General features: G+C 39.1%; 1 protein-coding gene across 1 annotated transcript in view; it reads left to right on the forward strand.

Annotated features, from left to right (window-relative positions):
* The window catches only part of adgrv1 (adhesion G protein-coupled receptor V1), a 143,887-nt gene that overhangs the window by 38,897 nt on the left and 89,366 nt on the right, over positions 1-15,624 (forward strand). The window contains exons 23-52 of the mRNA XM_015373314.1: positions 979-1,158; positions 1,537-1,717; positions 1,834-2,027; positions 2,141-2,270; positions 2,544-2,624; positions 3,283-3,422; positions 3,516-3,881; positions 3,977-4,220; positions 4,674-4,889; positions 4,971-5,186; positions 5,294-5,538; positions 5,630-5,811; positions 6,822-7,320; positions 7,416-7,722; positions 7,816-8,025; positions 8,919-9,049; positions 9,197-9,296; positions 9,388-9,567; positions 9,686-9,849; positions 10,580-10,667; positions 11,677-11,755; positions 11,849-11,987; positions 12,420-12,561; positions 13,665-13,930; positions 14,009-14,184; positions 14,300-14,427; positions 14,519-14,706; positions 14,830-14,976; positions 15,081-15,161; positions 15,269-15,533. Of these exons, the coding sequence (XP_015228800.1) occupies positions 979-1,158; positions 1,537-1,717; positions 1,834-2,027; positions 2,141-2,270; positions 2,544-2,624; positions 3,283-3,422; positions 3,516-3,881; positions 3,977-4,220; positions 4,674-4,889; positions 4,971-5,186; positions 5,294-5,538; positions 5,630-5,811; positions 6,822-7,320; positions 7,416-7,722; positions 7,816-8,025; positions 8,919-9,049; positions 9,197-9,296; positions 9,388-9,567; positions 9,686-9,849; positions 10,580-10,667; positions 11,677-11,755; positions 11,849-11,987; positions 12,420-12,561; positions 13,665-13,930; positions 14,009-14,184; positions 14,300-14,427; positions 14,519-14,706; positions 14,830-14,976; positions 15,081-15,161; positions 15,269-15,533 (5,665 nt within the window). The remainder of the gene's footprint in view (positions 1-978; positions 1,159-1,536; positions 1,718-1,833; positions 2,028-2,140; positions 2,271-2,543; positions 2,625-3,282; positions 3,423-3,515; positions 3,882-3,976; positions 4,221-4,673; positions 4,890-4,970; positions 5,187-5,293; positions 5,539-5,629; positions 5,812-6,821; positions 7,321-7,415; positions 7,723-7,815; positions 8,026-8,918; positions 9,050-9,196; positions 9,297-9,387; positions 9,568-9,685; positions 9,850-10,579; positions 10,668-11,676; positions 11,756-11,848; positions 11,988-12,419; positions 12,562-13,664; positions 13,931-14,008; positions 14,185-14,299; positions 14,428-14,518; positions 14,707-14,829; positions 14,977-15,080; positions 15,162-15,268; positions 15,534-15,624) is intronic.

Below are 15,624 nucleotides of genomic sequence, written 5' to 3' on the forward strand. Positions count from 1 at the left end.
TTTGAGATATCAAAAAAGTACTCCAGAGTGTTGTTCAGCATGGGGGTGAGTAGAAAATGAAGGCTAATCATGTTTTGGGTGTACTATTCCTTTAAGGGCTGATTTTGGCCGGCGGGGCTTCTTCCACCATGTATATGTTTGTTGATATTATAATATGAATCTTTGAAATTATGTCCAGTTGTTGTCTTCAACTAAAATTGGTGATGGTAACATTTTTGATTTACCAAAGGTCAACAGGGTTCATCCTTGTGAATCCTGAGATAATCATTTTCACTCATCACTCGTAATGAGAGTTACAGATCAACACCACTGAAATGACTGGCTGTCTCTAAAAGCAGTCATTATCCAAAAAAAAAAATTTATATTTCTATGGTAACCAATTCCCATTGGCTGTTTGCCTTTCTAAAATGTCATTTGGTAAACCCATTGCATTGTGCTCGACCATTTTAAAAAAGAACTGGAAGTAAAATAATTTCTTTAAAGGGACCTTGCTGACATTTATATCATATATTGTCTTTAGAGTAAATACATGGAAGCGCAATATGTAAATCCACTGGGTGTCAATACCTGTGCTTTTGCATATTTTATGTATGTGAGGCTGCAGGGAGAGTGCATACTGTTCCTTTTCATATTATTAGACGTATGCACTTCCTGTGGCGTAACATCTCAGGTGGAGCGACAGCTGGTGAGGCTAGAGGGGGCATTCCTTTAGAAGTCGATCCGGTCATTTCTTCACTGGAAACAGGAGAACCTTCTCCTTTTTTCAATCAATACTACCCATGGCGGGACTGGAGATGGCATTCCATCAGAGCCTGAGTGTCTCCTCTGTTTATGTAGAGACAGAAAATAGTTTCTACCAGAGATGTTACGGTAGATTTTTAGTTTAGAGAATGAGACGTTCTCATTTATTATTAACATACTGAGGCAAACTAAAAGATAAAACTGTAAATAAAGTGTGATTGATGCATTTCCCAACAGACCACCGAGGAAGGCTCGACCATATCTTGTGTGATTGAGCGCTTGCGGGGATCTCTGGATTATGTCTCTGTGAACTACACTGTTACTCAGCTGGACAGCTTGCAAAGTGACAGCCCAGCACACAAAGACTTTTTGAACGCAACTGGAGCTGTGTTTTTCATGCCTGGACAGCGCTCTGAGGTGCGTCTGTGTAAGAATCTCACAATATGTCACCTCTTCAGTATGTTGGCAAAGACCATCTTACTGAAGTTTACTGTAAATAATAAAGTACAGTTGTTTGTGCACTATCTACACAAAAGGTGTTAAGGAAATGCTTATATCAGAACAGTGAAATTTTAACTTTATAAAATCTTCTCTTGTGCACCTTAACAGAAGGTCCACAGCCTGGGTGTCTAGTTTCTTGATAAACAGCTCCTCCTAGAGGTTGCCTGGTAGAAATTTGAAATGTATGGAGTGGATGTCTTATGGGAAGCTGAAAGATAAACACAACGACTGGTGTTTATTTTGGAATTTGAAATATAAACCCTAATTGTAGCTGTTTCCCAATATGTCCCTCAGGTATTGAATTTATTGGTGTATGATGATAACCTCCCAGAGCTGGCAGAGTCTTTTCAGGTTGCACTGCTGTCAGCAGAGTCAGCTGATGGGAAGCCGGGCTCCACACCCACCAGCGGAGCCAGCATCGATCCCAATAACTCTGTTAATACTGTCACTGTCACAGCAAGTGACCATCCTTATGGTATTCACTCTCAAGATGGGTTACACATCTAAACCATTGCTTACTTTGTAAGATAAGACCTCTCCTTGCTGTTTTCCATGTTTTACCTACTTCTCTCTTACTCTTCTTTCCTTTAGGGCTGTTGCAGTTCCAGATAAGCCCACCTGAGGAGGGTCTGATCTCTCCAGCTTTAGAACCTGCACACATCACTGTTAATGAGGAGGATGGTCAGATCCAGCTACCAGTGGCCAGAGCCCAAGGCCTATTAGGAAAAATCATGGTGGGGTACAGAACAACCCCCTTAACAGCATCCAGCCCTGAAGACTATGAGGTTTTTATCAATTTGTCTCTTACTAATCCACCTACTCTGATATATCTAGAAATAAACATAGGCAAAATGTGGGATGTTTATGTAGTTTTCCTTCTTTTTATTTTTCCCATCAGGACTCAGAGGGTGTCCTAGAATTCCTCCCAGGTGACAGGTTGAAGTTCATCAATGTGACCATTGTGGACAACCCTGTCCCAGAACTAGAAAAGGTTTTTAGGGTGGAGCTCTACAATGCCGATGGTGGAGGTTAGAAAATTAAATTTAAACCATAGTCTGATTTTCTTAACATTAAGTGCTTTTAAACATAAACAGTCTGAACTAATGATGTGTCCTGTACCTTTGTGGTTTTCTGTTTGCTGTGCCCCTGTGTGCTATCATAAACCCACATGTATGATCACCTATATACAACCCCTACCTGCTTTCCATTCAATTCCCTTCCTGTTGTGGTTCTGATCTGGTGTGAACGCCCCCACCCACACATCACCCTTCGCTTCGTAATCCATGGATGTGATCCACTAGCTGATCACTTTCTGCGAAGCGAAGCGAGTGGTAGTGGGGAAAGCGATTTTGACTTCCTCCCTCCATCCTCAAACCACCCTGGTAAGTTTCCCTTCCTTTACTCCCCATTGTTTATCCTTCTCCTCTCCTTTATCATTACATTCTTTAGGCATGTTTGCTGTTTGTAGTGTGCTTGATATTTACATTGCACTGTGACCCCAGTGAGAAGTAATTAAGAAGATTGACATGGGAAAAGCAAATAGGGCTGCAAAGAAGAGGATACCCATTTGTATAAGCTGTAGGCTCCCCCATTGTCTCATTGAAAATTTAGATTAAACCAAGTAATTCTCAAAACAATTAGAGATGCAATTAATCAGGGTTTCTGGCCATTTTGGTTGTAAAGCTTTAGCAAAAGGAGAAAATATCTTGTGAGCAGCAGGTTAGTTGACAGGTATTCCTCTTATTGTAGATGTAACAGTCTGAAATGGTGTAAAATACATTAAAGGTTAAACCTTACAATGCAGAAAATCACCTTAATGGGTCAAACCTTAAAAAAATGGAGAACAGCAGCAATAGACCTGAACTGAAGCCACTCCTTTGGTTAGACAGCAATGTGACAGCCCACTGTTCCCTTAGGTATGAGTTAAGTGCATAGGACAAATTCCACCACTGTGGCACTATGAGTGGATATTTCTTTCATTCCTTTCGTTTCAAATGAATTATAGAAAATAATTTGAAATGTGTAACATTTTCTACACAGCCAGCCTGGGAGTTGCATCTCGCATTACTGTCACAATCGCTGCTTCTGACGATGCTCATGGGGTGTTTGAATTCAGTCCTCAATCTCTATCTGTCAATGGGACAGAACCAGAGGATGGGCTGAACTCCATCCCGCTGTCGGTTAGTCAAGTACACAGTTGACTTTCTATAGAATACATGCAGATTGTTTTTTACTTACCTAATTATCTTCTTTGGTTCACTCTTCTCTAACAGGTGGACCGGTCATTTGGAAATCTCTCTAATGTGACTGTGTACTGGGAAGTTGATCCCAGCTCTGAAGGAGAGGTCCTTAGTAGGTTTGGGAACATCTCCTTTGAAATGGGGCAGATCTCAGAGAATATACTGATTGATGTCGCACAGGATGAGATCCCAGAGTTGGACAAGAGCTACACTGTGTCTCTAGTTAATGTTTCGAAAGGTCGCCTGGGTGCCCGAACATCTGCCACTCTGACTGTGCTTGCCAGTGATCATCCTTATGGCATTTTTGTATTTGCTAATGCATCGAGGTCTGTTCGTCTTCCTGAAGCAGATGGACCCGTCTCCCTCACTGTCCAGCGACTGAAAGGAACTCTGGGTCAGGTGTGTCCAGTTACCTTCGACAAATCCTGTACAAACATTTCCATATGCGCCCGTTTTGTCATATTGCTGAATTTATTCATGTTTTATTAACACAGGTGCGTGTCACATATGGGACACTCAAAGAGGCCGATCTGGCACCTTATAGAACCCCAGGAATTGGCCGAGCAACTGAAGGGCGGGATTTTGTGTCCCTCCTTGATTCAGTTGTGTTTTCGGCCAATCAGACTGTGGCTAATATCACGCTCAGAGTGCTTGATGATGAGGATCCAGAAAGAGATGAGTCTGTGTTCGTCAAACTGTTTAGTGTTGAGCTCCTCAAAGGAAACCAGAAAAGGCCCAGTAAGTTTGGTGATTATATATTTTTTAAAATATTGGCTGAAAGTATTGGTTCTTTCTCCAAGACATTTAATTTCAGCATTGTACCATGATTGGATGCTACCTGTGCAATAAGTCCTGTTCAGAAGTTTTATTTCTGTCAAATATCCAAAAGTCAACTTTTAGAGGTAAAATAACCAAGTTAAAGTAAGTAGGGAGGATAATGTGGTAGGTCTTACAGTCTCATCAGAATGGTGTGTGCCATAAATACATTCCCAAAACCTTTTACAGAGCCTTCCTAATTGGCTAATTGCTGTTAGAGATGTAGAGAGGGTATATGAAGTTAAACAATGTCAGTTTGAATATCACTAACGTTTAAATGTGAGTTTATAGGTGTGTGACCCAATACACCATAGTGTATTTATTGTAACTGTACCATGTTAAATGCATATAATATTCACTTTCTTTACTTTTTAGTCTCAACTTCCCCCTCTCTTGGCCCCGAGGCTGACATTGTTGCCCAGGTGATAGTGGAGGCAAGCGACGATGCTTTTGGAATCCTTCAGCTGTCCACTTCAGCCGTCAGTGTAGCTGAACACTATGTTGGACCCATAATAAATGTCACACGAGTTGGAGGGATTTTTGCCGATGTCTCTGTCAAATTCAGAGCTGTGCCTGTGACCGCCAGAGTCAGTAAGTTTTGAACAACAAATCAAAATGATTGTTGTAGGGGCAGGCAGACCTGAGCATGTGTGCTGGTGTCTCCTCTTACAGGCGAAGACTACAGTGTGGCCTCGAGTGACGTGGTTCTTTTAGAGGGAGAATCTAGCAAATCTGTTCCCGTCTATGTTATTAATGATCTGGTCCCCGAGCTGGAAGAGACATTTATAATTGAGCTGATCAACCAAACAACTGGGGGAGCTCTGCTTGGAGAGCTCACACGTGCTGTCATCACCATACTGCCTTCTGATGACCCTTTTGGTGCCTTTGGTTAGTTGTTCACTTCAAATTTTTTCTTTCAGTGTACTGTACTTTTTCTAAGCAAATGGGATAACTTAATCATTACTGATGTTATCCCATTTGATTTATTTCCCTAGTCTTCCAGGCTGCCCCAGTGATGGTTGAAGAACCAGAATCCACTCCTGCTGTGGTCCAGTTGCCTATTGTGCGCAATGCTGGTACTATAGGAACAGTGGCAGTCCAGTGGAGGGCGACTGTTAATGGTAAACTGGCTGAGGGGGACATCAGACCCACATCTGGAGAGGTTAAATTTGCTCCTGGAGAAACTATGAAGACAGTGACAGTTGAAGTCTTACCTGATGATGTTCCAGAAATTAATGAGGTAACAAGAGAAACTGCTGTAGTAAAAAAAAATATACATCCTATATTGTGTTTAAAAACAAATGTATTTCTTTCCACTCTGTCTTTTCTAGATTATTAAAGTAGAACTAATAGATGCAAGTAATGGAGGAAACTTGGGAGCTGATATATCTGTCAACATAATAGTGCCTGCAAATGACAACCCATATGGGACCGTTTACTTTGAACAGACTGTTTATCGTGTTCAGGAGCCACTGGAGGGGATTTACAGTGCTAACATCACCGTCCGCAGGAGGTAAAATCACTTATTGGTTACTGTGCCTTGCAAAAGTATATGTACCACTTGATTTTCAGATTTGTCATATCTTTTGACAATACAATATATAAATCCAATGCACTTGGGTTTTATGTGACTGACACAAACCAATGTGCAGATGTTAAGTGGTAAAGTCTTACCCAACAAATCAGAGGGGTGTTATTTTTCTGCATTCACTCTCACTAAATCAATAATTTGAGTTACAGAATGTTTCTACCACTTCTGCATATCTAAAGAGAATGATGTTTTGTTTGGCTATTCCTCATATTCGTGAAGATTCTCAGTCGTCCAAGTCAGGGTCAAATTTGAAAAGTTCAGTTCAGGCAACTGGACGTGACGTTTTCAAGAGGACCTTTCGCCTCTCATCCAAGAGGCTTCTTCAGTTCCAACTAGTGGTGGGGAGCACTGAGATTAATATGCTGCAGATTTAACAAAGAATTTGGGGGAACAAAAGGTGGCTCTGATTTCCTTAGAAATTGAATTGAAACAAAACCAACCCCCTTCTAACTTTATTGCTTCATTGGTGGGTTTTATAAAAATTTGACCTTTGTAAACATCTGTCCATGGCATCATGCCCTGCATATTTCATGTTTCCAGTGCCTTGCTTGTTATAAACTAGAGTAGAGACATTTTTTTAAAGTTTTGCTAATCCCCACCAAAAGGCCAGATTAGTAAAGTGCATGACCAAAACTTGGCATCAGTGACACTAAATTTAGTTTAGGTGTATCAGAGTAAAGGAAGTTGAACGCGTTGATAAGCCAAGCCTATTATTTATTTGCGAATTAGATAAAAAAAAAAAAACATATCAGATTCTTTCATCATCATTTTAATGTGTTTCAGCCTTTTGCATAATACCCAATAAAATCAATTGAGGTCTGTTGTAATGTGATAGAACGTTTGTGCTGTATATTGCCTAACAATTTTTTCATACCTGAAAATTTCCCTTGTGCTTTTGTTTGTTCCCCATCATCCCTACTGTCCTATTCCAGTGGAGGACACTTTGGTCGTTTAGAGATTACGTACAGCACCACCGAGATTGATGCTGTTGGCTCGGCTCAGGCTCAAGACCAAAATGTATTAATGTACTATCACTCTCCAAAGCCAGGTGTTCCATCTAATGAGCTGTTTATGACGGTGAACATAACAAATCAAATAGACCCTTTGGCTGCATGTGCAGCTGCGTGTTTAAGAGAGCAAGCCTGCCAGGCATTCTCTCTGTCATCTGCTGCGACTCCTCCGTCCTGTACATGGGTTTCATCTGGGGCTGACCAACTGAGCTCTAGATCTCAGGTTTTGACTTATGTTAAGAACTCGACTGCAGCTGCCATCTTGTTTAGTGGCCAGGCTGTAGCAGGAACTGATTACATCCCTGTCACTGCTCAAAGTGCCTTCATGGAGGATGGATCTGGGACTGCCAACCTCTCGGTTTTAATCTTAACTGATAAATTCCCTGAAATGGATGAAAGCTTCTCTATACAGATCTTAAAGGTAATGCCAAGTCCAACTTAAAAACATATTATGTTTTCAGTGTATTTGTAAAAGCTTTGTGATAATTAAAAAGTATGTTCTCTGTCTTTTTAAAGGTAGAGTTAGTAAATTTGACGGTGTCACAGAAGAACTCGCCCACAATCGGACAGCCAGATGAGGCCGTAGTCACTATAGGAGTGAACGGAGATGCGTTTGGCATCTTTTTGATCTACAGTCTTAATCCAAATGCCACCAAGGATGGACTCTACCTTGAGGTCCAAGAAGAGCCCACAGTTGTCCCGCTGGTCATTGAGAGAAGAGGAGGGAATCTGGGCACTGTCACCGTAGAGTGGAGATTTGTTGGAGGAAAAGCCACACCAGATGCCGATTTTATTGGGAGTGGAGGGACTCTGGTCTTTGATGGTATGTGTATTTTTTTTATTTCTTTCTTTATTTTTAGTTTAGACAAGTATATTTCAAGAGAGTCAATTACAACTTGCTTCTCTTTGCAAACAGGTGATCTTAAAAAGACAGTAGAAGTAATGATCAAGGACGATTCTCAACCAGAGGACAGTGAGAGCCTCATGATTGGCCTTGTTAACACGGCGGGCGGAAGTCGTATCCTCCCCAGCTCAGACACCGTAACCATAGTGATACTGGCAAACGACAATGTGGCGGGAGTAGTAGGATTTGATCAAGGCTCACGTTCCGTCATTGCCAGAGAGGGTGGGTATCGATGTTGAATTTGTAAGAGTTGTAAGAAGGATGTAGTTAAATACAAGGAGGAGAACCTGCTGGAGGTCCAAACATATCCATTGTAAAGGTCTGGAGCTAAACTTTCAGTTTATAGATCTCCAGAGCTAGTAGAGACTCCAAAAGACTTTTAGCTGTATTTGCAAATTATACACAGAGTAGTTGATTCCAAATGCACACAATATTTTTAAGATTTTTGAAGAAGTTTACCTTTTATTTTAATTATCACATAAAATCCCAGTAAAATGTTTTCATGTTTGTTGTACTGGATGGAATATGGTAAAGTACAAGGGGTATAAATACTGATCCTTGCATACTTTCCAAATGTTGGTTAATTTTGTGATTAATCTTTAAAGCACTTTATCACGAATAACATTTTCTACAGATAAAGTGTATTCTGTTGTTTAAAGGACAACTTCTAATTTAAATGAATGGTAGAGGATGTTTCCTTTTGATCTGTTTAAACTGCAACAGAACTGTAAATCCTATCAAGTCGAGTCTCAAAGGTCTGATTCTTCAGAAACAACCAAGCACTCAAATAAGATGAATTTTGTAACATGACCCTCTGGACACTGGAGATGCTTTCTAATTATGTATGAATGTGAAAGTGAGAGTAAGCACTTATTGTGATGGCTGGTGATGCTGCAACAGGTGGGCTCCAGGCTTCTCATTATCATGAAATCCTGCATGCATGAATGGTTGAAGGTTTCATACCATCAGACATCTTTGAAACCTCTGCTGTCACACTATAAAAAACATACAGGAAATAAAAAAACAACAACTCTATTTGAAAGCTTAGATGCAATTTCTTTAGTTACTGTATTGCATAAATTTGAAACCAAATCTATCATATTTTCTTTTTACAGGTGAGAGCCTGTCCTTGTTAGTGTTGAGATCAGCTCCAGGTTTGGGTAATGTCTCGTTAGACTGGATTGTTCAAGGTCCTCTTGCTCACCGCACCTTTGTTCAAACGTCAGGGACACTTTTCTTCAATGAGGTAAATAGTAAGCTGTTGATTTGTTTACTCTAAAGCAATCGTTGCTTCACGATGTTCACCTTTTTCTCGTTCATGGCACAGCTTAGGATTTATTCCAAACAAATTTAAGATATCACAAATGTTGCATGTTTTTGCTTATTCTTCCAGAGACAGCTTAATGGCAGTATAGTCCTGCAGCTCATGGATGATGCCACACCAGAGAACCAAGATCAATACAGAGTCTTTCTTTCCAATCTACAAACATTTGGTAATAAGCAGTTTAGTTGTTTTAGGAAACAAAGACTCCAAAGGAATTTAGTAAGCATATTTCCTCATTAATCAATGTGCTTTGGATGCAGGAGTTGTAGTGACAGGTCATGCAGCCCTGGACGTTCAAGGTAGTGAGGCAGTGCTTACTGTGGACACCAGTGATCAGCCTTACGGGCTGCTGACTATAGCACCATCATCCCTGAGGGTGAGCACAGAGGAACGTGACCAGATAATAAATATCTACATCAACAGAGAGTTTGGAGTCTCAGGTTTGTTAGAAAAACCCAAATGCATACATCTGTACAGTATTTATCCTTAAATTAATTTGGTACCTTCAGGTATTCTGTACCATAAAGAGCCACGTAGTAGCTTCGTTTCTGCTTTTAGGAACGGTGAATATTACCTATGAGGTTGTTAGAGGTTCTCTACAAAATCTGTCTGAGGTGGACGGTAATCTTGCTGACCCGGGACAAGACTTTGTCTCTGGCACGGGTTTTGTGATACTTCAGGAGGGACAGACCTCAGTTCCAGTACCTGTCACCATTCTGGAGGTAAAGACTCAATGTCTCCCTTTTCTGTTTTTTAAAACTTCACTGCCAAGTATTGTGCACATACTTGTGTCTTGATATGATTTGTATTGCCCTGTTGTCTGGTGGTTATGTTTTATATTTTATTTATAGTACTGTGTACTGCTTTGGTCACCCTAGTTAGTAGTCTAAAAATGTCTATATAAATCAAAATTAAAATAAATTATGTATGGGGGGATTAACTTTACCTCTAGATTTAGATAAAATAAGTTTAAAAAAAACAGCAATGAAGTAGTTTGTTTCTAAAGGGTAATCAGAGATAAGTCTTACAAAAGACAATAAAACCAGCGGTAACCTAAAGAAACTTTTATTGTGTTTATGTATGTACATAGTATATATAGTATATTCTCACTCTACACGGTCTAGAAAAAAACGGTCTAGAAATAATTTCTTAAATAAAGTGCATTTGCTCATAATTTGTATACGTAAATGAGATAGTTTGCCAATGGAACTAGTATTTTTACTCTTAAAATAAGATTATTAGATAATATGCACAAAAAATAAGACAACGCAGTTGTGTTGTCTTATCTTAAGTGTAAATTCTCGTTTCATTGGCAAAATGCCTCCTCAATCCAAGAAAGAAACACACTTATTTTAAGAAAAAATACTTATCTAGATTTCGATTTTTTTAAGTGTAGGAGACATTTGTTTCCACAGATTAGAAATTCACACTTACATTTTCTCTGTTTATCAGGATGACATTCCAGAGCTGCAGGAGTTCTTCTTGGTCAACATAACATCTGCAGTACTCATTACAACACTCACAACTGTTCCCCAGCTTGGTGAGGATTTATACCTAAGCTGTTAATCAGACTGAGGCATCATATTGAGGCCACTGTTGGTAGTTCTGAAACAATGATGATATTTTCTAATTGCTTTGTGATCTTTGTAATTAGTATTCTTCATTTTCTTTCTAAAATCTTTTAACATGTTCTCTTCTTTGATGAGCAGAGGTTGCTTATTGTACTTTACCAGGTAAAATACATATATATACGTCTGTTTGAGTTATGCTTTAAATGTGAAAAACTGTAATGGATGAAATCCTCTCACTGCATGAAAAGTGAGATTTTCGTCCCCGTAAACCCCCGTAAACTCCCGCAGATCTGCCTGATTTTCGTCAGTTTCCGACATCTCATGCTGCTTTATGCCATTACATTTTCAGCTCGCGAAATGCATCTTTAACCAGTTTGTAGTTGCAGTTTCTCCTGTTTTTTGTGAAATTTTAACCACAGCCCCATTTATGAATGACTAACTTTAGAAAGTGATGAGTAGACAATGTATAAGTACAACTACACCAGCAGTCGAAGGTTCCCAGAATACTATCAGCCCACTGCCTGGAGACGCACAGTAAACATGAAGCCGTCCCCTTGGCAGCAATCATTATGTGGCTTGGATGGTTAGACCGATGCTTTTTATGATTAAGGAAGTCTTGGGATTTGGTGGCAGCGCGTAGCCCTGTGTGGTGAGAAAGAAGAAAGCCAAACTAAACCCATAACTGGCCTCCCAGTGTCCTAGCCACAGAGTAAATGGGAGAACACTGCTCAGAGGGTCATAAATCAGTCCATAAATACATCGTGCTTGGCTTTGCAACCTCTCAGGCCTTTTGCAGGAGATGTTGCCTAGTTTTGATAAGTTAGAGCCCCTAAATTTACTCCCTTACAATTTCTTTTTGCTTTTCCCACTGTAGATAAGCCTGATAGATATGCTAGATGTAAAAACAAAAGCACAATTATTAAACCACAGAAGCTATTATTATCAATATTTATATTTTCTCTGCTTGGGCTCCTGTAGATACTCAAGGTTTGGTGGCAGAGGTCAGCATAGATGCGAACGATGGGATCAGAGGGATCATAGAATGGACAAGCACTATGTAAGAAAAAACAAAACAACAAAAATGTTTCATGTAAATATTTACATATGCTTTATTGAACAAATAATTTTTGAAATGTGCTTGTGCTTGCAGGTATGACGTAAACGAAACAATCGGATCACTGACTCTTGTAGCCTTTAGAAACAGGGGGACATATGGAAATGTTTCCCTTTTCTTCTTTGCCCAGAACTTAGAAGCTCAACAGGGACTTGACTACAACATCAGTGAAACGGTATAATTTTGTCTTTTTATGACACTTATGCAGTTTTTAAGAAGCCATGTAGAGGCCAACATGTGGGAGAAGGCGATCTTGTTGGATTTGACAAAGATGAAGTGTATTGGCTTTCATTGGAAGAGAAATGTGTGATTTTAAATTATCATTGCACACCAACGCCATGATCAAAACCGGTGGTGGCAGCAACATGCTGTGGGGACTTTAAAAAGAAATTTAAAAAAAGCACCATTTTCTTTTCATTTGCAACTACATTTTGTATTTTTCAGTCAACACTCAATATTTTAATACAGGTAAAAGATTTATTATAATACAAGGAAAGCCCACTTCATCTTGATTCTATTAGTTTTTTTCTAAATCAAAGTCATTGAAAGATTTTGTAAACATAAGAAAGAGTGTCATTTTTACATTAACAACTGCCTGTTATCTCAGATGCTCCATTTTGTGGATGGTGAAAGGCATAAGTTTGTGGAGGTCCAGATAATTGATGACACCATTCCAGAAGATGCAGAGAGATTCCAGCTGATCCTTTCTAAGCCTTCGCCTGGGCTGGAGCTTGGCAGGAACACTACAGGTAGGCAGAGAGACAGTGATGCACAATGAAGTTTAGATTGCAGGATATCAAGTCTAATATGTGTCCTGGAAACCACATAATCTACCACTGACTTGCTCCAGGTCTATCTTTGACATATATCAGAGCGTTGTGCTAGCTGTAGTTCTCCTCATTCATCACTGTTTAGCAGAATGCTATTGTGCTGCCATGGCAACCATTTGGGGTGCCATTTGTAAAGTTACCTTGTCAAATATTTGCAGCAATATTTTGGGACATTTAGCCTTACATATGACAAAAAATGGGATTTGATATATCAAAGTTATATAATTATTATTTTGTTCACACATTTGTAAACATTACATTTCCAAACTAAACATTTTATAGAAAGTTAAATATTTAATCTGCAAACAATTTTTTTAGCCTTTAATTAAATATTTTGTTCCAATCTGAAGGGTTTAATCCAGGCTTGTCATTTATTTTGCAAACTAAATATTTATTGTTCAAACCTAATATTTAGCTTTTAAAGTAAATATTTAGTTGTTAAATAAACAATTATTTCACAAGCTAAATATTAAAAATGTATTTATTAAGCTAAACCTTTAGTTAGCAAACTAAATGGTCACTGTGGATCTAAATATTTAGGTTGCTAAATTGATTTTTAATTAACAAGTTTAACATTGCATGAAATAGTTTAGTTTGGAAAAGTGATAAAGTTTTCAATGATATGGTGATTATGACTTTTGAATTATTAACCCCCATTTTTTCCTCTGTTTTGAGGCTAAATAACCCAAAATATTGCTACAAATGTATATGTTATTTTTACAAATGATACCCCACACAACCATAGGTGATTGTTCTGCTACATCAGTTTTGTTGTTGTATATTAATCTTTCTACAAAATAAAGCAACCTCATCTCTGACATTTATCACACATTTGTATTTAGCTCAAAAACGCACAAAATTCTTAAAAAAGGTTTTATGCTGCAAGGTTATGTTTCTTAATATTTATCCAAATCTTTTTACTTTGTAGAACAATTTAAATATTTGCTGAAGTGAATGTTAATCATATTGAATATTTAACAATACAAAGTATGTTTTCTAACTACCTGTTTCTGCCTCAACAGCCACTGTAAATATTCTGGCCAGTGATGATGGGCATGGTGTCATTTCCTTTAACACTAGTGATCACTTCCTATTAAGAGAGCCTACATCTGTGTCACAGCTGAGTGACAGCATAGCTCAACTCTATGTGGTTCGTAGCCCAGAGGAAGGCACTTTTGGCACCGTCTCTGTTCAGTTTGCCATTATGGATGGTAACGGCAGCCTGGCTGAGGGTGATGTGATGCCAACGCAAGGTTTTGTGGTGCTGGATGATGGAGTCAGGTTTAAGGTAAGTCAGAGGGTGATTTAACCAACCAAGAAGAAGTTATATACTGCATGTTTGTGCTGAATATCTGTGTTGTTTCAGATGCTGGAGGTCCGGGCGATACGAGATGCTGAACCTGAAGTGAACGAAACCTTCACACTGACTCTCTTCAACCCAACAGGAGGGGCACGGCTTGGGGACCAGCTTCAAATTCTCATCACTGTCCTGGAGAATGTAGCCCCTTCAGGCTTATTCCGAATTGGGCCGTCGTTCAACAGGTCTCAGCACCGTTTCATCCTTTCTCTGAAAGAAATGCAATTGTTTGCAGGCTATCATGTGTTTTAAACTTAAAAAAAACTCTTTAATAGATTTATTGGTTGTGTCTCTATTCAGAACCAACACAGCAATGGTTGCAGAGGAAGGGAGCAGAGCAGTCTTCCTGACTGTTTCTCGCAGTAATGGCTTGGAGTCAGCGGTCAGTGTGGAGTGGGAAATGGAGTCTGACACAGCTACAGCTTCTGGTTAGGATAAAAAGCAGAAATAAGTATAAATATCTTATTTTACTTTTCTTTGACACAGACAATATTCTTCTTTTTTTTTCTCTCCCAACAGAGGGTCCCCTCCCAGTCATTGGGCTGTATCAGAACTTTGAGAACAACCCTACATCTGCTTGGTGCTCCATTCCAGTAGACTCTGAGTCTTCCTCAGTGGCTCTGAGGCTGGACCTGAAGCCAACGGTTGGGACTGTCGGCACTTTGGCAACTCTGTATCGCTGGCAAGGTGTTTTTGTGCCAATAGAGGTAAACTCGCCATTTTAAATTAACTAAAACAACATCTTTGAACTCAAGTTAAAACCTAGGTAATACTGAAAGAGAAAGGATGATTCAGGACACATTACAACCTTTCTTTTTTCATTATTACAGTCTTTCAAAATCAAAGACCCAGCCGCATGTGTTGGGTTTGCAGTAAATGGCTCTACATACATAGGAATTACGAATGGTGGCCCTCCCTTCTTTCCTGCTACCAATCTTAGCATCTATAAGCTACAGAAGGACCTAAACATTACATTGGTAAGCATAAAATCAGCTGTCACATCATTATTGTCATGTTTGAATACATTGACACATATTACAATAACATTGAGTTTGACATACCAAATTTTTATCTTCCAAAGGAACAGATATTGGGTGTTGAAGCACTGGATGTTAAGCACTTCTCTACTGAAGGCAAAGATTATCTAATAGCATCTAGCCAGGTAATGCAGACCCTGCCCCTATTAAAAAAAGAAAAATTTTCAATGAAAATTTATTTTGAAATGTTAACTAAAATTACACTTTACCTACTTTTTTTCTGATTCTCCAGATTTTTGTTTGGACTGGAACTTCCTTTACTCTTCACCAGACTCTCAACTTTCAGCAGAACATCCTCAGTCTAGCTCCTTTTATTCATGCAGATAAGCTCTTCCTATTAGTTTGCATTGACAACCAGAGTGGAAGCTGCACAATTCTGCAATGGAGCAATAGCAGATTTCAGGATCCACTAAATCTCCCAATTTCTGGCAAAGTCATTCAGGTGGAGGTAGTCAACACAAGAAGAGAGGATACGCTGCTGATGATTGCTGTTGAAGGTGATGAAAGTTGTTTCACTGTTTTAAACCTTTTAAACACAACTTTAGGCATATATATATATATATATATATATATATATATATATATATA

The sequence above is a fragment of the Cyprinodon variegatus genome, unplaced genomic scaffold, assembly GCF_000732505.1.
Source record: "Cyprinodon variegatus isolate N-32 unplaced genomic scaffold, C_variegatus-1.0 Scaffold85, whole genome shotgun sequence".
NCBI lineage: Eukaryota > Metazoa > Chordata > Actinopteri > Cyprinodontiformes > Cyprinodontidae > Cyprinodon > Cyprinodon variegatus.